At 42.1% G+C, this 23639-nt stretch overlaps 1 protein-coding gene across 4 annotated transcripts in view; it reads right to left on the reverse strand.

The window, feature by feature from the left end:
- ano5a (anoctamin 5a) overlaps positions 1-22160 on the reverse strand; it is a 215882-nt gene extending 193722 nt beyond the window's left edge. For all 4 annotated transcript variants that reach the window (XM_068046499.1, XM_068046497.1, XM_068046498.1 and 1 more), the window contains exon 1: positions 22063-22160. In XM_068046499.1, the coding sequence (XP_067902600.1) occupies positions 22063-22141 (79 nt within the window). In that variant the 5' untranslated portion in view covers positions 22142-22160. The remainder of the gene's footprint in view (positions 1-22062) is intronic.
- Between the last annotated feature and the right edge of the window lie 1479 nt (positions 22161-23639).

Below are 23639 nucleotides of genomic sequence, written 5' to 3' on the forward strand. Positions count from 1 at the left end.
GGTATATGTGCACAAAACATTGAAGGTGGCAAGGCAGGTTGAGAAAGTGACTAATAAAGCATACTTAATCCTGGGCTTCATAAATAGGGGCATAGAGCAAGGAAGTTATGGGGAACCATTATGAAACAGCCACAACTGGAGTATTATGTCCAATTCTGGGCACCACACTTTAGGAAGGATGTGAAGGCATTAGAGATGGTACATAAAAGGTTTACAAGGATGGTTCCAGGGATGAGGGACTTCAGTTATGAGGATAAGCTGGAGAAGCTGGGCTATTTTCTTCAGAAAAGAGAAGATTTAGAGGTGTAATATAAAAAGCAAAATACTGCAGATGCTGGAAATCTGAAATAAAACAAGAAATGCTGGAAATACTTAGCAGGCCTGGCAGCATCTATGGAGAGAGAAGCAGAGTTAACATTTCAGGTCAGTGACCCTTCATCAGAACAGAAGATTTAGAGGAGATCTGATAGAGGTATTCAAAATCATGAGGGGTCTGGATAGGGAGAAACTGTTCCCGTTGGCAGAAGGGTTGAGAGCCAGAGGACACCGATTTAAGGTGATTTGCAAAAGAAGCAATGGTGACAGGAGGAAAAAAACTTATTTTTATGCAGCGACTGGTTAGGATCTGGTAAGCACTGCCTGAGTGTGTGGTGGAGGCAGATTCAATCATGGCTTTCAAAAGAAAATTGGATAATTATCTGAAGAGAAAAAAAAATTTCAGGGGGAAAAGGCAGGGGAGTGGGACTAGGCGAGTTGCTCTTTCAAAGAGCCGGCCAGACATGACGGGGTGAATGGCCTCCTTCTGTGATGTAATCATTCTATAACTCTATCATTCTATGAGAATTAAGAGATTATGACCATCAGGAAAGACTGAACAGACTAGGCCTCTTTTCTCTACAAAAGAGCAAGCTGAGGGGTGACTTAATTGGGGTCTTTAAGGTTATGAATAGGCTTCAATTGGGTACTCCAAAACTAGTGAAAAAATAGTCACTAATAAATCAAATAGGGAATTCAGGAGGAACTTCTTTACCCACAGAGTGGTTAGAATGGGGAACTTACTACCACATGGAGTCATTGAGGTGAACTGCATACGTCCATTTAAGGGGAAGCTACATAAATAAATAAATAAGAAAAAACAGATCATGCTGACAGGATGAGAAGAAAAGGGGTGGGAGGAGACTTATGTGGAACATAAACACCAGCATGGACTAGTTAGGCTGAATAGTCTGTTTCTGTGCTATAAATTCTTAATAAAGGATGTTTTAAATGTATATTCAGATAGACAAGAGATACAAGCCACAATGTAGTATACCAGATTGTTCAGTTGGATGTTAACCTTTGGTGAAATCTGAAGCATCAAGAATTTAGGTATGTCAAAGCAATTTTAGATAGTTGCATATGGATGTCCAACTGTACATCAAGATACTCAGCGTTCTAAAAAAAATTATTTCAGAATCTATTTTGGAAAGAGGACAGATGCACCGTTACTATTTTAACAACATCCATCAACAGTAATACCACCAAGCAATTAGCCAACAATGAAAGCTTCAAAACAACCTACAGTGCAAAATCAACTGAAACACCTGTCCAAAAGCCTCTGTCAGTGAATGGATTTGCTCACAGCTTTACAGATGAGTCAAACAGAAATAGGGCTAACTAAATCTTGCTGGAGGCGAGGAAGGTCAGAGATGGAAGGCTGCAAAATTCTTCAGGACGCGCAAGGTAAATTTTGCAAGTTTGCGATCCTCAGGCGGCAAAGTTATAAAATTTACCCTCAAGTTGAGACAACACATTGAAAGCAGGAGTGTATCAATACTGAAAACAGGCTACTTGGTACACAAAAGGAACTCTCCCACTGTTATGAGCAGTGTGAAGCCAGTCAACTGAGGTTATGGTTCTGCTTCAGTGTACACTGATTAACTTAGTAACTAATATAAATAAATTAGTCTGATCAGACCCTAAATGGAGACATTGGGCTGGATTTTGTGTTGGAGGCGGGGCTCCTGGAGCCAGCCCGAAAAGATATCTGCCTTTTTGTGCCCTCCCGGAGCGATCCTCCAGTCTTTTTAAAATCAATGTTTTAGGAGCCGGGATCTCTGTCCGTTTAAAGACAGGGATGTCACCTCCAAGAGTTGCTGGCCAATCAGAGGGCTGGCAGCTCAGCAGTGTTGGCAGTGCCACCGGGAGCAGTGACCACTGCTGGTACTGAAAAGGCCTCGGACCCAGGCCCAGCGTTGGAACCCCAGACCCATGGTGAGTGAGGCAGAGTCATTGGGAACAGTCTGGAAGGCCCCGGCGAGGGGGGTGGGGATGGTCGTACAGTCCAGGGGGAGGGAGGCAGGGGGTAAAATGGTCCCTGGCAAGGCATCCTCTGTAGGCCACAGATTGCCCACAAAGGAGGGACCAGCGCCCCCCACCCCACCAATCCCGTAGGGAGGGCGCCTCATTTTACAAGGCGCACTCCCTGCATGGCAGAGGCACCCCCCACTGCTGGCAAGATCCCAGTGGTGGCAGGAACAGGCTCTTAATTGGTTGTTAATAGGCCACTCATGGGCCTCAATTGGCCTCTGGTGGGAAGATCATTGGCCTCTCCCATGCATGGGAAGATCGCTTGGCGACTGGGAGGTGATGGCACTCTGACCCCCACCCCCCTGCAACCCATCGTGATACTCCATGCCCCCAGCCTCTGACCCTGCCTCAGGGGACCACATAAAATACTGGCCTTTTTCTATAGCTTTAGTTCCCTATATTTTTACAGAGTGACTGGAAATGATGGCAGATACATTGGGAGTGTGAACAGGGGCAAGTTCAATACTGCAATTTTCTGACAATTATCAACTTGTACCTGTCCAGTAGAGGAAGGAAAAATTAGCCACGTTATGTTCAATCACTATGGAGCAATCATAAATAAAAGAAAACAGAATATCTGACTATTTTGGCAAAATAATAAAATGCAAGTCAGAGGAAGTCTTGTGTAAACTGTTCAATACTCTGGTCAAACTACTGTTAGAGTGTGTGTCTGGTTCTGGACACCAAGACATAAGCGAAGCATTAAAACGCTGAAGGTCAGACAGAGATGGGCCACAAGACTGATCCCTAAATTATAAAAAAACATTCCAAAAGGCATTTTACAAAGGTGCCACATAAAAGCTTACTGCACAAGATAAGAATTCATGGTGTTGGGGGTTATATATTAGCATGGAGAGAGGATTGGCTAACTAACAGGCAACAGAGAGTCAGGAAAAATGGGTAATTTTCAGGTTGGCAAACTCGAACTGGTGGAGTGCCACAGGGATCAGTGCTGGGGCCTCAACTATTTACAATCTATATTAATGACTTGGACAAAAGGGACAGAGTGTATTGCAGCCAAATTTTCTGACGATACAAAGGTAGGTGTGAAGAGGACAGAGTCTGCAAAGGGATATAGATAGGTTAAATAAGTGGACAAAAATTTGGCAGATGGAGTACAATGTGGGAAAATGTGAGGTTGTCCACTTTAGCAGGAAGAATCAAAAAGCAAAATATTATTTAAATGGAGACAAACTGCAGAATGCTGTGGTACAAAGGGATCTGGGTATCTTCATACATGAAACATAAAAAGTTAGTATGCAGGTATTTGGCCTCTATTGCAACAGGGACAATGTATAAAAATAGGGGAGTCTTGCTACAACTGTACAGGGCATTGGTGAGATCACACCTAGAGTACTGCATACAGTTTTGGTCTCCTAATTTCAGGAGAGATATATTTGCATTCAGAGAAGGTTCACGAGGTCGATTCCTGGGATGAAGAGGTTGTCTTGAGGAACGGTTGAACAGGTTGGGCCTATCCTCGTTGGAGTTCAGAAGAATGAAAGGTGATCTTATTGAAACACATAAGATTCTGAAGGGGCTTAACAAGGTAGATGCTGAGAGGATGTTTCCCCTCATGGGGGAATCTAGAACCAGGGAGTCTGGTTTCAGAATAAGGGGTTACCCATTTAAGAGAGAGATGAGAAGGAATTTCTTCTTTCAGAGGGTTGTGAATCTTTGGAATGTTCTACCCCAGAGAGCTGTGGAGCCAGTGTCATTGAATATATTCAAGGCTGAAGTAGACAGACTTTTGAACAATAGGAGAGTCAAGAGTTATGGGAAATAGGCAGGAAAGTGGAGTTGAGGCCAAGATCAGATTAACCATGATCTTATTGAATGGCAGAGCAGGCTTGAGGGACCGTATGGCCTACTCCTGCTCCTATTTCTTATGTTCTTAAATGACCGAATTATGAGGAAACAGCGGAGGAACTTCAGTTTTTCAACTTTGAGATGAGGCAATTGAGAGGTGACCATATAGAAGATATTAGTACATTGAACAGCACAGGAAAGGTTATTCAAGAACAATATTTCAAATAAAACCATGATGAGTTAGTGATTTCTTTGGGACCCTGTGACCTCTTCCTATTCCTCTATAATTTACATCTCAAACACAAACAGGCTCTCAAAGTTAATTGCGGGTTGTTAAGAATACTGTACAATGCTGTGACTGAACATGCTGGGCAAGAAAAACAGAACAAGCTTTGCTTTTCCAGCAAAACAAAAAACAATAATTTACACAACACTTCAGGTGTTGCAACAGCAGGTCAGCACCCATAATGCCTCAATTTCCCTGGGTTTCACAGATGCCTACCATGCAGATTTAAAAAGCACCCAAACACAAGAAAGTAGGACAAAATCGAGGCAACGGGTGGGGGTCATTGCATGGGGCGGAAAATGTAAAACCAGCCCTAATTATGTTTAGATAGAAAATCTAAACCCACTCCTTACCTTAGCAACACTCTAATCCATAATGCAGGAGAATTAAAAGGTTTCAATTGAACATTAAAAGAACAAGGTTTTAATCAGTAGAACACTTTCAATGGTATTAATATAAAGGGATTAACATAAATGCATGAACGATAGGAAACAAATCTGTCCCTTTCTGACAGCAATGATTATCTGCTTTTGCACAGCATGTAGTGTGCCCAGCATACAATTTTGTGGTGAACTTCAGTAATATTTAACCCTGAACCACAAAACAACGTGTCAATTATACTTTTTTTTAAAAATGGATAATTACTTTTCGAAACACAAACAATTGGTATAGTCAACTAAACTATTTAACAATCTTTTAGAATGATCCTGAGCGTTTCAATTTTGTTTTCAGATATTATCCTCGCCTGGGCCATGCTTACAATTGAAATATTATAGCATTGCTTCTTTTATTCTAGCTCATTTCAAAGCCTGACTTCAAAGCCTATGCACACAACAGTTTTGCTTCTAGCTTGAAAATTTCCACCCGTTTACCTGTTTTTCTAATGCAAGCACCAAGAAAATATAAAATGATTTTATTTAAACTCTTAATTAGGCTCCCAGTCTGGCAAAGCCTCGAGTTTAAAATTCTTACCCTGGCTTTCAAATCCCCAATGGCCTCTGCCTACCCTATCTCTGTAACCTCTGCCAGTCCTACAGGCAGAGACCCTCTTCTCTAGAAAAGAGAAGACAGAAGGGTGACCTGATAGAAGTCATTAAGATTATGAAAGGGTTTGAAAAGGTGGACACAGGGGAGATGTTGCCACTTGTGAGGGAGACCAGAACTAGAAGTCATAATTATAAGATAGTCATTAATAAATCCAACAGGGGATTCAGAAGAAAAGTTTTTACCCAGATCACCAGGTTAGAATGTGGAAATCTCTACCAGAAGTAGTAGCTGAGGCAACTATCATAGATGCATCTAAGGGGCAGCTAGATAAACATGAGGGAGAAAAGAATACAAGGATATGTTGAAGGAGTTAGATGGAGAAGGAGAGGAGTTGTGTGGAGCATAAATGCCAGCATAGACCAGCTGTGCAGAATGGTCAGTTTTTGTACAGTAAATACTATATAACCCTCAGATCTCTGTGCTCCTCCAATTATTGTTACTTTGCCAATTGTGGCCATGCCTTCAGCTGCCTAGGTCCCTAACCCTCTCTACCCGTGTATCCTCCTATAGGACACTCCTTAAAACCTAGCTCTCTGACCAAGCTTATGATCACCAGTCCTAACACCTCCAAATGTAGCTTGATGTCAAATTTTGTTTGATAATGATCCTGTGAAGCACCTTGGAATGTTTTGCTACATTAAAAGCACTAAATAAATGCAAGTGAGGTGAGGTGAATATGTCTGCCCTTGACATCAAGGCAGCATTTAACCGAGTATGACATCAAGCAGCCCTAGCAAAACAATGGGAATCAGGGGGAAAGCTCTCCGCTGTTTGGAGTCATACCTAGCGCAAAGGAAGATGGTTGTGGTTGTTGGAGGGCAATTATTTCAGTCCCAGGACATCACTACAGGGGTTTCTCAGGGTAGTGTCCTAGGTCCAACCATCTTCAGCTGCTTCATCCATGACCTTCCCTTCATCAGAAGTTCAGAAGTGGGGATGTTCGCTGATGATTGCACAATGTTCACCACCATTTGATACTGAAGCAGCCCTTATCCAGAAGCAGCAAGACCTGGACAATATCCAGGCTTAGGCTGATAAGTGACAAGTAACATTCGTGCCTATCAAGTGCCAGGCAATGACCATCTCAAAAGAAGAGAGAATCAAACCATCTCCCCTTGACATTCAATGGCATTACCATTGTTGAATCCCCCACGGTCAACATCCTGGGGGTTATCATTGACCAGAAACTGAATTGGATCAGCCACATAAATGCAGCGGCTACAAGAGCAGGTCAAAGGCTGGGAATTCTACAATGAGTAACTCATCTCCTGACTCCCCAATGCTTGTCCACCATCTAAAAGGCGTGTGATGGAATACTCTCCATTTTCCTGGATGGGTACAGCTCCAACAATCAAGAAGCTCGACACCATCCAGGACTAAGCAGCCTGCTGGATTGGCACCCCATCCACCACCTTCAACATTCGCTCCCTTCACCACCAACACACAGTAGCAACAGTGTGCACCATCTACAAGATGTACTGCAGCAATGCACCAAGGCTCCTTTGTCAGTATCTTCCAAACCCGTGATCTCTGCCACCTAGAAGGACAAGGGCAGTTGCCTGGGAACACCACCACCTGCAGGTTCCCCTCCAAATCACACACCATCCTGACTTGGAACTATATCACCATTCCTTCGGTGTCGCTGGGGCAAACTCCTGGAGCTTCCTTCCCAACAGCACTGTGGGTGCACCTACACCCCAAGGACTGCAGCAGTTCAAGAAGGCAGCTCATCACCACCTTCTGAAGGGCAATTAGGGATGGGCAATAAATGATGGCCGAGCCAGCGATGCCCACACCCCATGAATGAATAAAAGAAAGGTGTTGTTAATTATTGGTGGAAAAGCAGGGCTCCTGTTCTGTTTCTTTTCTCGCCCAGCATGTTCAGATACAGTACTGTTATTAAGTTTCAACAACCCATAATTAACTTTGAAAGTCTATTTCTGTTTTAAAGATGTAAATTACAGAGAATTGGAAAGAATAATTTTAAAAACACATTAATACAGCTGAAAAAAATTAAATCTCCATACGTCAGACAATCTCAAATTGTTGAAAAGACAAAGACTTGCATTTATATAGCAACATGAATGGCAACCATGCAAGCTGATATGCAGAGAAAGTTCTGTTGACTTCTTCAAAAAAAACTGTTCTCAGTGTGATGCCAGCAAGGCCACATTTACAGCTCATTCTAGCCACCTTGAGAAGGTGGTAATGGGCCTTCTTCATGACATGCTGCAGCGCTTGTGCTGATGATCGTCCTCCCATCATGTCAGATTTCCCATGATGTTAGATGAAAACACGTTAATAGTGGGAAAGGAAAGGTGTACACAGGACGTTTTGTGCAGAACCCAGATGTGGCAGTCAAGAGATCACCTATATCAGTGTAGCATGAGAATGCCTTGCAGTTAGAAAGCGGCTGTCCTCTTAAGACTGCCACTCCTCAGGCAAATCTAGATTGAAACAGCTCTTCCTGTCTCCTCAAACATGAGGCTCCTGGCAGCTAAGTGCCATGCACATCCAGTACAGCTTCACCAGACTGGCATCCTTCTGTTCTTCCTACTCTTCCTCCAGGAACCAAAGGTAGCAGAAAACACAGAATGGGAAACCCAATTTGTGGCCCAGTCTGGGGAGACGGGGAGGCAGCCTCATAGCATACGACAAAAAGTCAGATTGTAACGTAGTCAGCACAGGCAAAATAAATTCTAAAATCTGTGGGGGCTTTACTATTTCTGTGCCTAGTTCTTGAAACTTACTGCCATAATTTCCCCAGCACCGAGCAAGACTGAATTTTTGATGTGTAGCCGTACAATCACCGCAGAGTATAACGGAGTCAGTAATTACAGAACATAGGATGTCTGATGCCAGTACACCAATACTGCATCCTTTATTACCTACTGCCCTCCTTGAGGTGATGAATCAGTGCTCCTCCATGGTGGAGAACCACCGAGAATGTACTCCCGGTGGGGGAATCTCAATGTCCATCACCAAGAGTGGTTCAATAGCAGCACTATGGACAGAACTGACCAAGTTCTGTGGGACATAGTTCTTTCTCAATCTGCCACAGGCTAACACAAGGGAAACCTTGATTGACCTTGTTCTCACCAATCTACCTGCCAGAGATGCATCTGCCCATGACAATATCAGCAGGAGCGATCAGCACACAGTCCTTATAGAGACAATGCCTCGTCTTCACACTCAGAACAACCTCCATCATGTTGTATGACACTATCACCATGCTAAAGGGATTGTTTCAGAACAGATTTAGCAGCTCAAAACTGGGCGTCCACGAGATGCTATGGGACATTCGCAACAGAATTGATTTTCCACCACAATCTGTAACTTCATGGCCTGACATATCCTGCACTTTACTATTACTAACAAGCCAGGAAATCAACCCTGGTTCAAGGAGGAGTGCAGGAGAGCATGCCAGGAAGGCACCAGGTATATCAAAAAATGAGGGTGCCAACCTGGTGAAGCTACAACACAGGACTGCATGCATGCTAAACAGTAGACGCAGCATGCTAGAGACAGAACTAAGCAATCCACAAGCAACTTGTCATACGAACAGGTGTAGGCTGACCTGTGAACTAACTCCACATGCCCGCCTTTTCCCCATAGCCCTTAGTAACTTTGGTTAACAAAATTCTATCAATCTCAGATTTGAAATAACAATTGACCTAGCATCAACAGCCATTTGCTGCAGAGTTCCAAACTTCTCCCTCCCTTTGTGTGTAGAAGTTTTTGCTAATTTCACTCCTGAAAGTTCTGTCTCTATTTTTGCCCCCTAGTCCTAAACTCCCCAACCAGTAGAAATAGTTTCTCTCTATCTATTCTATCAGTTCCCCTTAATATGCAGAAAACTTCTATCAAATCACCTCTTAACCTTCTAAGTTCCAGAGAATACAATGCTGGTTTGGGTGATTTCCACATGTATTTTAACCCTGGAGTCCAGGAACCATTCTGGTAAATCTACGCTGCACTCCCTCCAAAGCCAATATATCCTGCCTAAGGTGTGCTGCATAGAACTGCTGAGAGTACTCCAGGTGTGGTCTAACCATGGCTTTGTATAGCTGAAGCATAAATTCTATCCCCTTGTATTCTCGAATGCTAGATCTAAAGGCCAGCATACAATTAGGCTTTCTGATTATTTCCTGTATCTGCTAATGACATTTTAATGGTCTATGTACCTGGACCTTCACTGTTCCTAGCTTTTCACTTTAGAAATTATTCCAATCTATCCTTTATTTGCCTAAAGTGGATGACCTTACATTTGCCTACTGTCATGCAGGCCCCAACCTGCCAAGAACAAGGCACATTAATTTCGCCACACGAACATTGATTTTTAAACTTTTACTGGAGTAAAGAAAGAACTTGCTTTTTAAAAAAAAACACCAGACCCTTGACTAGAAAGACATTTCAATAGTAACAGACAGTACTGGGAAAGAACAAAGGGGCCACTCCCTGCTCCAATTTAATCCACAATAGACTTTTGATTACCAGACATTGAAGGTGGAGAAGCTAGCACTCCAGGTTGACTGTAAGATGCTCCCAATACACAGAAGAGACCTGGTCAAACCAGTCACATGACCACCTGCTGGCCAACTAGGGGAGTTTTAAATTAGAGAAACAGTGTTTGAAGAGAGAAAGTTCTTTGCTCCTGGACTGGAAAAGACCTCTCTCCTGTCTACTCTCACCAGCCTCAGAAATCATTGAAGACATATGAACCCTAAGAGAGAAAGGTCTCCTACAGTGAACAAGGTTTAAAAAAAATACTTGGCCCCATTAAAAAGCAAGATCTACCTACAAGTAAGGACTACAGTGTGCTCGAAGCAGAGTAACAAAAACCCCTCTTCAGAGATTGCCTCAAAACTTTCTACTTCATTATTCTTCTGCTCTTTTCTGTCTCTATTTGCATGTGCGTATCACGTATGCATGCTAAAATGGGGCACGGCGTGTATCCGTAGGCGTTAACCGAATTAGAGTTTAAGTTTAAGTTTTAATAAATTTCACTTTTCTTCTTTAAACCTAAGAAAACCAGTTTGTGCTCATTTCTTTGCCTTATAATTGGAAAACGGTGAACAAAGATTCACCAAGGCGGAGCTCAAAACATGGTGTGTTTAAAAATAAAATCCTGTTACAGTAAGACCAGGTGAAGGCCAAAAGGGAACCGCTAGACACCTTTCTCACCTGGTCATAACACTACAGTGAAATACATTAGCCATAATTTTCCTCATTCACTTAATCTATCAACATCTTTGTAATTTTATGCCCCCATCGACATGGCTTGCAATCCCACCTATCTTGTGTCATAGACTAACTTGGATATGTGATTTTCTATCCTATCATCTAAGCTGTTAATAAATATGGTGAATAATTGAGGCTCCAACACAGATTCTTGTGGGACACCACTAGTTACATCCTACCAATTAGAGTATCTGTCCATTATCCTGCTGGTCAGCCAATTTACTAATCAGGTCACTATTTTGTCTTCAATTCCATGAGCTTTAACATTTGTTAACAGTCTCTTATACAAACATACATTAGGGCACACAAATTAGGAGCAGGAGGAGGCCACGCAGCCCCTTGAGCCTGTTTCACCATTCAACAAGATCATGGCTGATCTGATTGTAACCTCAACTCCACATTCCTGCCTACCCCAATAACCTTTCACCCCCTTGCTTATCAAGAATCTATCTACCTCTGCCTTAAAAATATTCAAAGACTCTGCTTTCACTGCCTACTGAGGAAGAGTGTTCCAAAGACTCACAACACTCAGAAAACATTTCTCCTCATCTCTGTCTTAAATGGGCGATCCCTTATTTTCAAACAATGACCCCTAGTTCTACATTCTCCCACAAGAGGAAACACCCTTTCAAGACCCCTCAGGATCTTATATGTTTCAATCAAGTTGCCTCTTGCTCTTCTAAATTCCAGCAGATACAAGCCTAGCCTGTCCAACTTTCCTCATAAGACAACCCGCCCATTCCAGGTATTAGTCTAGTAAACCTTCACTGAACTGTTTCCAACGCATTTACATCCTTCCTTAAATGAGGACACCAATACTGTACACAGATGTGGTCTCACCAATGCCCTGTATAACTGAAGCATAACCTCCCTACTTTTGTATTCAATTCCCCTCACAATAAACAATAACATTCTTTCAGCTTTCCTAATTAAGTGATGTACTTGCATACTAACCTTTTGAGATTCATGCACTAGGACACCCAGATCCTTCTGCATCTCAGAGCTCTGCAATCTCTCACCATTTAGATAATACGCTTCTTTTTTATTCTTCCTGACAAAATGGACAATTTCACATTTTCCCACATTATACTCCATTTGCCAGATCTTTATCCACTCACTGAGCCTATCTATATCCCTTTGTAGCCCCCTTATGTCGTCTTCACAACCTACTTTCCAACCTACCTTTGTGTCATCAGCAAATTTAGCAACCATACCTTCGATCCCTTCATCCAAGTCATTTACATAAATTGTAAAAAGCTGAGGCCCCAGCACTAATCCCTGTGGCACACCATTCTTTACATCTTGCCAACCAGAAAATGACCCATTTATGCCTACTCTCTGTGTTCTGTTAGCTAGACAATCTTCTATCCATGCCAATGTTACCCCTTACTGAAACAGCTTTTATTTTCTGCAATAACCTTTGATGTGACACCTTATCAAATGCCTTCTGGAAATCTAAGTACAGTACATCCACTCGTTCCTCTTTATTCACATCACCTCTTCAAAGAACTCCAATAAATTGGTTAAGCATGATTGCTCTTTCACAAAACCATGTTGACTCTACCTGATTACCTTGAATTTTTCTAAGTGCCCTGCTATAACATCTTTAATAATAGCTTCCAACATTTTCCCTATGGCAGATGTTAACCGAACTGGCCTGTAGTTTCCTGCTTTCTGTCTCCCTCCCTTTTTGAATAAAGGATTTGCTATTTTCCAATCTAATTGAACCTTCCCCAAATCTAGGGAATTTTTGAAAATAAAAACCAACTGTAAGATCATTAGGTTACTAAAAGCTAAAAACCAGAGTACTAATTGTTAAAATCTAGCTATAAAGTAACAATTGATCTAATATTTAGTTTTATTAGAACTCTTCTTTATCGTACAGTAAAGTGAGAAAACTTAGGAAATAGGGCACAGTATAGACAAAATGTCAACGTAAAGGGACTCTAGGAGATTACGTCAATGCTTACTTGCAGCAAAAGGGCGAGACCTCCTCAGCAGTCAGTGAAAACAGATTCTGTGTGGATTTGTCTCGTAGTGAGATAAGGAACCTTGAAATGTAAAAGCATTGAGATAAAGTAGTCAACACAAAGGGGTACTACTTGCATAAATTTGAAAGGTTAGCAACCATCACAAAATGATCCTTGGTTGGTTAAGATCCTTTAATACAAGACTAATTACTGATTGAGAGAGGAGAGGGTTAATTGGAAAGCTGCCAGGATAAAAGAAGTCTTGACTTTGACACTGTACAGCAGAGAATTCTCAAACAACGAGAGACAAGAGAGACAGAAAAGGAAAACTTGAAGACCAAAAGCTGCAAGAGAAAGAGTTGTGTGCTCTGCCGTCCAGTCTCTAATATGGGTAATATCTGTGTTTGACTGTTAGTCACTGCCTGAGTTTGTGATTTATAGTTTATCTGAAAACTTGATAAACTTGTCCTTACCTTTATCACAATAAAGTCAATTCATTACAAACTTTATGCTGCCAAGTCTGTTCCCACCTTAGAAGAGAGCATAAACCACCCCTATCTTATCCAATCTTACAAATGCATCACCTATCTCACTAGCCACTTCTTTTAAAACCCTAACGGATGAAGTCCATCAGGGCCCAGGGACTTGTCAGCCCACAGCTCCAACAATTTGCTCATCAACACTTCCTTGGTAATTGTAATTTTCTTGAGTTCCTCCCTCCCTTCTATTTCCTGGTTTACAACTATTTCTGGGATATTACTTGTTATGAGAGTGCTTCTATTTTTTCTAAAATATGTTTTAAGGACTTATAGTTGAATTATGTACATTGATTCATCTGGAAGCTTGAAGAGATGTTGGAACTTAGTATGCTTTTTATTTTTAAAAGAGGTCACCAGAGGGTTTTTGGATTGAGCTTGAAAATGAACAATTACTGGAAGGTACCTGTCTGCAGATAATTATCCAGCAAGGGTTCTTTTTGACTTGGGGAAAGATGTTTGGAGAAATGACAGGTCAAGATTTATAGAGGTCAGGAGGCTTGTCTCTTGTGACAATGTCCAATCCAAAACCATAAACAATGAGTTACTATATGGAAAGTGGTTTTAAAAAGACGGTTTGAGTGTGAACTGCTTGGAAGACAGTTGGTTTTTGCCTGGAAAACCCAGCTCATCTCTTTTTCTCTCTTGGAAGGAAGGTCTGTCGGTCTCCTCTTTCCTCCTGTATTTGACGAAAGCCTGCGTATCAAATGTGTGGGAACTGAAACCCCTGTTGCCACATTTATGCTGTGAGGCCTATCCAAAGCCTCTGTAGCTGCATTTCTTGGAAAGCCTACCCAAACTGATCTTGAACATCTCCTGGAAAGAACTGCTGTAGGAAGATGCCAGTGACAAGCGTCTATATGCATTTGGGATGCCAACCCAAAACAAAGGACATCTTTTCATATTTTTTTTCCTTCAAGAATGAGCAAGTATTCAGCCTAAATATTTTATTCTGTAACAGAGCGCTAAAACCAAAATCCCTTTTATTTTTCCAGTTAACCAATGTATGTATGTATGTGTGTGTGTGTGAGGGGCTAAGGTAAAAAGGGAACTGTTATTCTTCAGTCTGTGGTGTTTATGCTTTGCTTTATTACTGGTTAATACTTTTATTATAAACTGATAAGTTTGTTTTTTCTTAAAGAAACCTGGTTGGTGTGTTTTATTCTGGGAAAATAGAGTATATGATTGACGATCAGTAAGCGGGAAAATTTAAATATATCTTGTGACCTGTGGAGAAGTGGAACTAGAATAAACAGTGCACTCTTCCCTGCTCAGTCGTAAAATCTTATACCTTCTATAGTGAAGACTGATGCAAAATACCTGCTCAATTCATCTGTCATCTCCTTGGTTTCCATTATTAATTCCCCAGACTCACTTTGTTAACTCTTTTCTTTTTTAAAATATCTATAGAAACTCTTACTATCTGTTTTTATATTTCTAGCTAGCTTTCTCTTGTACTCTATTTTGCCCTCCTCATTAATCTTTTAGTCATTCTTTGCTGTTTTTTATATTCTTTCTGACCTGCCACCTATCTTTGCAATTATACGCTTTTTCTTTAGGTTTGATACTATTTTTAACTTTAGTGGGTCCTCCCCTTGGAATTTTTATTTCTCCTTGGAATGTATCTATTCTGTTTATTCTGAAAGATCCCCTTAAATGTCTGCCACTACATCTCTATTGACCTATCCCTTAACCTACTTTGCCAGTTCACTTTAGCTAGCTCTGCTTTCATGCCCTCATCATTGTGCTTATTTAAGTTTAAAATACTAGTCTTGGACCCACTTTTCTCTCCCTTAAACTGAATGTAAAATTCAATCATATTATGATCGCTACTGCCTAGGGGGCGCCTTCACTATGAGGTCATTAATTAATCCTATTGCATTGCACAATACTATGTCTAGTATAGCCTGCTCTCTGGTTGGCTCCATAACGTACTGTTGTAAGAAACTATCCAGAAACATTCTATGAATTCATCTAGGCTACCTTTGCCCATCTGATTTTTCCAGTCTATATGTAGATTAAAATTCCCCTATGATTATTGCCATACCTTTCTAACATGCTCCCATTATTTCTTCCTTTATATCCCGGCCTACCATGTGGTTACTGTTAGCGGGCCTGTACACCACTCCTGAGGGACTTTATAAAATGCTTTATGGAAGTACATATAAATACCATTCATAGACATCCCCCTGCCTCCTACTTTAGCCACCTTTTAAAGAAAATTCAATTAGGTTCATCAGGCATGACCTACCCTTGACAAATACATACTTCCTGATCAGCTGAAAATTTTCAACACGTTCAGTCACTCTTTCCTTAGTTGTGGACTCCAGCAATTTCCCAAAAACAGATGTTAGGTTAGCTGGCCGATGATTCCTTGGTTTCCCTCTCTTGTCTTTCTTCAACAGCAGTGACGTGCAATTTTCCAATGTAAATAAACCGCTCCCAAATCGAGAGAACTTTGGAAGATTATAGTTAGGGCATTTGCAATGTTCTCACCTGCTTTCTTTAAAAATCAAAGGATTCCTTTAAAAATCAGAGCAAAGCTCTACAGTCCTGCCACACTATTCATAAATAGTGGTGGACAATTAAACAGTCAACAGGGGCAGGGGTTGTTGTAAAGAGGCTCCATGAATATTCACATCCTCAATGATGACCGAGTCCAGCATGTGAGTGCAAAAGACAAGGCTGACGTGCTTGCAGCTATCTTCATCAGAAGTGCTGAGTGAATGTTCCACCTCAGCCTCCTCCTGAGCTCCTCACCATCACAGATACCAGTATTTAACCAATTCAATTCACTTCACATGATACCAAAAGACAACTAAGCCTACTGGATACAGCAAAGGATATGGCCCCAACAAAATCCTAGCTCTACTGCTGATGTCGTGTGATCCAGATCTAGGCAAGCTGTTCCAGTACATCTAATCACTGGCATTTACCCAACAAAGTAGAAAATTACCCAGGCATATTCTATCGAAAAAATTCAGGATAAATGCAATGCGGCCAATTACTGCCCCATCAGTCTACTCTCGATCAACCACAAAGTGATGGTAGGCGTCGTCGACAGTGCTATCATGTGGCACTTACTCACTGATGCTCAGTTTGGGTTCCACCAGGACCACTCAGCTCCAGACCTCATTACAGTCTTTATTCAAACATGGACAAAAGAGTTCAATCTGAGAGGTGAGGTGAGAGTGACTGCCTTTGCCATTAAGGCAGTATTTGACCAAACTTGGCATCAAGGAACCCTGGCAAAATTGAGGTCAATGGGAATCAGGGGAAAAACTCTCCACTGGTTGGAATCATACCTAGCACAAAGGAAGATGGTTGTTGGAGACCAATCATCACAGCCCCTGGACATTGCTGCATCTCCAACAAAAGAGAATCTAACTATCCCCCCTTGACATTCAACAGCATTACCATCACTGAATTTCCCATCATCGACATCCTGGGGAGGAGGTGGTGGGGGGTGCGGTTACCATTGGCCAGCAACTGAACTGGACCAGCCACATAAATACTGTGGTTGCAAGAGCAGATCAGAGGCTGTGCCATCAAATAATTCACCCCCTGACTCCACTGTCTAAAAGGCACAAGTCAGGAGTGTGTTTCTTTTTATTCTTTCATGGGATGTGGATGTCACTGACAAGGCCAGCATTCGTTACTCATCCCTAATTTCCCTTGAACTGACTGGCTTGCTAGGCCATTTCAGAGGGCAGTTAAGAGTCAATTACATTGCTGTGGGTCTGGAGTCACATGTAGGCCAGACCAGGTAAGGATGGCAGATTTCCTTCACTAAAGGACATTAGTGAACCAGATGGGTTTTTACAACAATGATAGCTTCATAGCATCAATATTGAGACTAACTTTCAAATCCATATTTTTATTAATTAATTGCATTTAAATTCCACAGTGGGATTTGAACCAGTGGCTCCAGGACATTAGCCTGGGTCTCCAGATTATGAGTCCAGTGACATTACCACTACTTTACTGTCTCCACTCTGATACTTTCCACTTGCCTGCATGAGTGTAGCTCCAACAACACTCAAGAAGCTCGACACCATCCAAGACAAAGTAGCTGACTTGATTGCCATCCCGTCCATCACCTTAAACATTCACTCCTTCCACCACTGGCGCACAGTGGCAGCAGTGTGTACCATATGCAAGGGTCACTGCAACAACTTACCAAGCTTCTTCAACAGCACATCCCAAACCCACTACCTCTACCACACAGAAGGACAAGGGCAACAGACGTATGGAAAAACCACCCCTCCAAGTCACACACCATCCTGACTTGGACATGTTATTCCTTCATCACCACTGGACCAAAATCCTGAAACTCCCTTCTGCACTGCACCGTAAGAGTACCTTCACCACACGGACTGCAGCAGTTCAAGAAGGCAACTCGCTACCACCTGTCAAGGACAATCAGAGATGGGCAATAAATGCTGACCTTGCCAGCAACACTCATCACATGAATGATTAAAAATATATATTCACTTGTTATCTTTTTACAGCAGATGCTTCTGCCGTCCGATGGACACTATAGTGAAAAATCAAGTAGCAGTCTGCCATAATATCCCCCCATGCCCGCTCACAGAATGCTGGATAATAATCAGGCAGTAATAGTGCAATAATTTACTCTCAATTATCCTAACTACATGGAAATCTTTGGGTTCCATCTCCATCCCTGCTGGGGAACTCTGGTGACCTGAATTACATATCATTCAAGAGCAGGCCCACTGTAAATAGATGGGGATTCAACTTCAAAACAGCTTTGGGGTGACTAAACCCCAGGAAACCATGCTACAGACTGGGACACTTAATAGAATAGAATTTATAGAATGGTTACAGAACAGAAGGAGGTCATTCGTCCCATCGAATCCATGCTGGCTCCCTGCAAGAGCAACTCAGCTAGACCCATTTCCCCACCCTTTCCCCATGGCCCTGCAATTTCTTTTCTCTTCAGGTGCTTACCCAATTCCCTTTTGAAAGCTATGACTAAATCTCAGGCAGTGCATTCCTGATCCTAACCACTCACTGCATAACAAGGTATTTCCTCATGTCACTATTGCTTCTTTTGCCAGTCACCTCAAATTGGTGTTCTCTAGTTCTCGACCCTTCTCTCTATGTACTCTGTCTGGACCCCTCATGATGTTAAGCACCTCTATCAAATCTCCTGTCAACCTTCTGTTTGAAGATGCCTTCATACTCAAAGAGGCATTCGGAGTAGGCCATTCAGCTTCATGAGCCTGCTCCACCATTCAATTTGATCATGGTTGATCTGCATCACAACTCCATTTACCTACCTTTCCTCCATGTCTTTTGCTGAACAAAAATCTCTCAGTCTTGAAAGCTCCAATTGACCTAGTATCCAGAGCCTTTAAGGGAAAAAGTGTTTCCTGATTTCACTCCTGAATAGCCTAGCTCTAATTTTCCTGAATAACCTAAGATTATCTCCCTTTAACTTTGATTCTAACATAAGAAATAGTTTCCACCTGATCAAATCTTTGATATTTTAAACACCTCAAACAGATCACCCTCAATCTATTACACTTAGGGAAACACAAGCCAAGTTTATTCAATCTATCTTCATAATTTAAATCCCTAAGTCCCAATATCATTCTGATGAACCCGCACTGCAACCCCTCAGAGGGCAATATATCCTTCCTGATATGTGGGACCCAAAGTTGAACGCAGGACTCGAAATGGAGTGTGACCAGGGCTCTCGACAACTGGATGGACACAATCAGCAGTCTGGGTGCAAGCTGCACCGCTTTTAAGAAAGGTTTTCTTCTCCCTCGAGTTTCTACTCAAACTGATTTGGATGTCAGCAACCCAGTGCAATCAGGCAACATTTTAGAATGTAATTTGTTTTTTGTGTTTTGCTCCAAGATATATTTAAGAGTGATAACTTGGTGCAGTTTGATTTTGGTGTACAGCAGTCACTTTCTTAGTAAATTCAAATAATTCCAGAGCTTCTAAATCATGCCTTGTAGCGTCCAGTTTAATTTAAAAGATTCTTCTTGAAGGTCTGCAAACGAGCACAATTAGTGAAAACTCTCAATGGTGTTTAATTCGATCTGGTGGTGTGACCAGTTTTGTGGGTGAAGCCAGCTTCAAGCACAAAATATTTTAACCAACGCAAAGGATCACGAAAACTCAGTCTGTGTTGGGTGCAATTTGCACTGAAATTCTGCAAGAATTTGCACAGATTTGGTCGATTTGGTGCAAATTACTTAGGAAACACCAATGCGGTTCCTGAAATGTAACTTCCTCCCTTTTGTATTCCAACCCCTTTGAGATAAAGGCCATATTCCTTTAACCTTTTTGATTTCTTTTTGTACCTGTACATTTGGGGCTTCCAAACCATGATGAAGTGCTGCCAACTGCAAACCCTCTCACACCATCAGCATGCATGCCAACTCTCACGAATAGATTTGGAGACACGTGATTTCTCAGGTCAAATTCACCCTCCCTCATGCTCTCGCGCAAGGACTCTGAAATTCAGGATTTTTAATTGTCCTTTACCCCTTGTGCACCAGGTATAGGACTGCGCATGGGACTGATCGGTCGCGTCTACGCAAGTGCCTACACTCCGGAATGCCAACTGGAGGGGAAACTGGAAGTGGGGCCTACCAAATTACCTTGCTTCACCAAGCCTGAGTTACAGGGTAATGTAGCTTGTCATCCTTAGTTTGTGGTGGAGCCAGAGAGAAAGGATCTATCAGAAAATTCTGGACACTCAGTCCCACCGCACGGAGCAGATAAGAGGACACAAGGAGGAGTCTCGGAGTCTTTGTCTCCTTCAAACAAAATGCCATGAAACCCTGGTACTGAAAGGTGCTGCTCCCAGAAGCCCAGGATTGGTGAGCGAGGGGGAGAGGGAGACCCCCGCTACTCGTAGATTCCCACCCATAGATCCTCACTGAAATTGGGGAAGAAGTGTACTGAGCCTTCCAAAAGAGATTCCCATGGGTGGGAGCAGGCCTGATATCTGAGCATCCCAGTTTCCCCAGAATCAGGCATTAGGCCTCTTACTAGTCTATGCAAAGGACCAAATGCCCATCTTCGGCAGCCACTTTGCACACTTGAAATATTACCTGACTCAGTCTTGGGCCAGATGTTCTTCAGGCATTGTTCCCTGAATTTAAGCCTGGTTATGCCCAAAAGGGAAGTACATAGATTTTGTAAAGAGCTCTCACCTGTTAGAGATTAAATAAAGTCACTAGCATGATTTAGAAACTGTCAATTTATAGTGATTTATTTTTGAAAAAAAAAGGACCAACTCATGATTTTTGAACCAAATCTCTTGGTTTTTGAAGAGCTCATCTCCTGATTTATGAGGCAGTAGGGTTGACATCACTGCATCGATGATGGCACTCCTGACCCACCCTCTCTAGAGTCAATGGCAGTGACCTCTGTTAGGCGCAATTTATTTTTCTGACTCTTCAGATTTGAAATCTTATCCACCCCCTGGCAGATGGGAAGATGATCATTTTACGAGTCAACACTGCCATTTAGTTGAAAAATCATGGTTGTGTACCCAAATGCTGATTTGCAGGTTGTTAACAAGCTGAATAAAACTGCCTCTGTGGTCTGAGGACCTAATTTTATTAGTTATCATCACCTGATGGGATGATGTCAAGTTCTGACTGTCCAATCTGGCCCATTTGGAAAATCAAACCAATTGCTCCCAGCACACAGATGCAATTCAAACAGAAGGCTGATCATTTCCCAAAGAACTGGGCCCATTCTCAACGAGCAAGCAATAATGATGGTTAAATGAGGTTTACTGCCACTCCAGCCCACGAGCTATGAACTGGTAGACTCCCCCACAACAGATCATTTTACCTTTTCCAATAGAAAAACAGTACTGACAATTCTGTCCAGAACAGCACAACAATGTGAATCATGATCTGATCCAAAACGGAGCACCAACCTTAAATATTCCATTCCTTAACAAAGGATCTTCTTTAAGTGAAACACTGGTAATATTGAATCTTACAATAGAAAGAGCTATCAGCCCCTCCTCTCTCCCCATCAGTCTATGTTAGGGATGGTACCAGTGAGTGCACATCCAAAACTAGAGACTCTGAATTGCTCAATATAGGCAGGCAACCTCACAGCACAGCCCCTTGTTTTATGTACCTGGATATTGTGGCTGTTTATACATTTTAATGGGGAATCAAGAGGGATGAAACAGCTAGATGGAAAGAATGGGTGTTTCTCTTCCGCCGTTTGGAGAAGCAATGCCCGGATGCATGAATGAGACCAAACTTGGGATTTCACCGCAGTCTGTCTGAACCCTCTCCTCAGCATAACTCCCTCCAGCCACATATTATTCACTTAGGGTCAGAGTGACACTATCTCCCGCTGGATTCTTCCAGCTCTAGAGAAACCCTTTGAAAATAATTGATGGAAAGATTGGAGCCGGGGTGGAGAAACCACCTCAAGGAAATTAACTGAGAGCCAAGCCTGACATGATTCATCAGGTGGAACTCACGACTGATATTCACTCGTGTCAATTCGTGGAGCCCGAAGCTATCAAGTCAGCGTGACTGAAACGCACCCACTGATCTGGTGAAACTAAATGGCAAGCAGACGCCCTTCTGAAGTCTTCACTTCCCAAGCTAGACCGTTAGTTGGACTGATCTCAATCTCAGGTTTCTCCCTCCCCCTGGCTCCATTACCTTGTGCAGCAACGAAAACAGCGCAACCCTGTACAGGGAGAACCAGCCAGCTCCGCTCCGGCGATGCTTTACTTTGAATTCTAATCTGTAGATTTACTAAAATCTATTATATATAAAGAAAAACCAAATTCACTTACCTCCAGTTTCTTCCCCGGTTGGAGACATTTCAATGAGAGTCTCTTGTTTTTTATGATTGAACTGGTTCATTTCTTCCATGCACACTAACGCTGCCGACTGCCCTTAACTCCGCCTCTGCGTTGCTTTACATTCAGCTTTCTTGACGTGTGCCTTAAAGGGAAGGTCCGCTCTATTTTCAATCGGCAAAATGTAATCCCGTATCAATACTGCAGATTGCAAATGATCTACAGTCGTTCCGCGGCAGCTGGATTTGCAGAATTATTACAGGAAGATTGATCCCAAAGTCTTCATGCACATTAAAAACACAGGGGAATTTGTGAAAGGTCTTTGGATTCTATAGCCCAGATCTCCAAATAATAATGCCATGTTTCTCGTGAAGTATCTTGTGGGACATTTTAAACTGTGCATACTTCCAAATATTACCTCTTACCAATTCACTTTTGTAGGCATTTTGAGAGATACTTTACTTTAAAAATGGTGAACTGGTTTTATTGCTTCATGGTTTATAGATTTTATTAATCTAAAAAGTTACTGTAGGTAAAATAAATGCAATCGTGTCCCCAAAAACTACCTCAACAGTCATTCTCCCTCCTGAAATACCATTCCCTCTTTGCCGCAACACTCTCTTCCCCAGTTCCCAGGTGCAGTCTCCTCCTCCAATACCCACTTAATGTACAAGGACACTATGTCTCTCTGTCCTGCACCCTCCAGTTCACAAGAGCCAATTTGTCTCTCCAACCTCTTCCCAAATTCACAGAGACACTTTACCTCTGACTGATTGTGTTTTTTGATGTGAAGAAATTATTGTTATTCCCCCACTATTCATAATAGTTTTAAGAAAACACTCAATTAGCTCAAAAAAGTTGCCTTTCCATATCATCTATCAATTCAAAAGGCAAGCCTCCTTAGCTCTTTCTATTTTGTGTTTGTCAAATTGATATAAAAGATCCTTGCAATGTTGAGCCACAGCTACCAATTCAACTTTTCTTCTTTCAAATGATGAAAATACAAGCTACAGTATCAAAACTAACAAACACCTCTCTTATGTATGGCAGTGAGTGGTTATGGTGCTGAACTTACAACCTACAGGTCATGGGTTCAAATGCCACCATGGTAAACTATGAACTTGAGTTCAATAAATCTGGTAATTTGTGGACTAACACGTTACCGTGACAATGGCTGCAAAGAGGATGAGGATGGACAGTGTAACAGGGTCACAGTCGCAAAAGATGTCATTTGTGACTTTGATTAGGGTCATTTCAGTACTGTGGTGGGGGGATAACTTGATTGGAAAAGTTGGAGCAGTGGGAAAGATGGGCACAGATTTGGAAGGCGACAGCACATTCAAGTACTTTAGAGAGGAAAGGGAAGTTGGAGTGGTGGCAGTAATTTACAAGGACAGAGGGGTTAAGGATGGGTTTGGGAGGGGGAGCTACTTATGATGTCAGCATGGAAGCCAGGAAGGAAAGTTGGGCCATCAGCACGTCAGTGGAAAGAAGGCTGAGAAAGCAGAAGGTAAGACTCATGGATAAGACAAGCTCAGAGAGGAAATAGGAGACAAACTAGTCAAAGTTGC

This window comes from Heterodontus francisci, chromosome 14 (genome assembly GCF_036365525.1).
Source record: "Heterodontus francisci isolate sHetFra1 chromosome 14, sHetFra1.hap1, whole genome shotgun sequence".
Lineage (NCBI taxonomy): Eukaryota > Metazoa > Chordata > Chondrichthyes > Heterodontiformes > Heterodontidae > Heterodontus > Heterodontus francisci.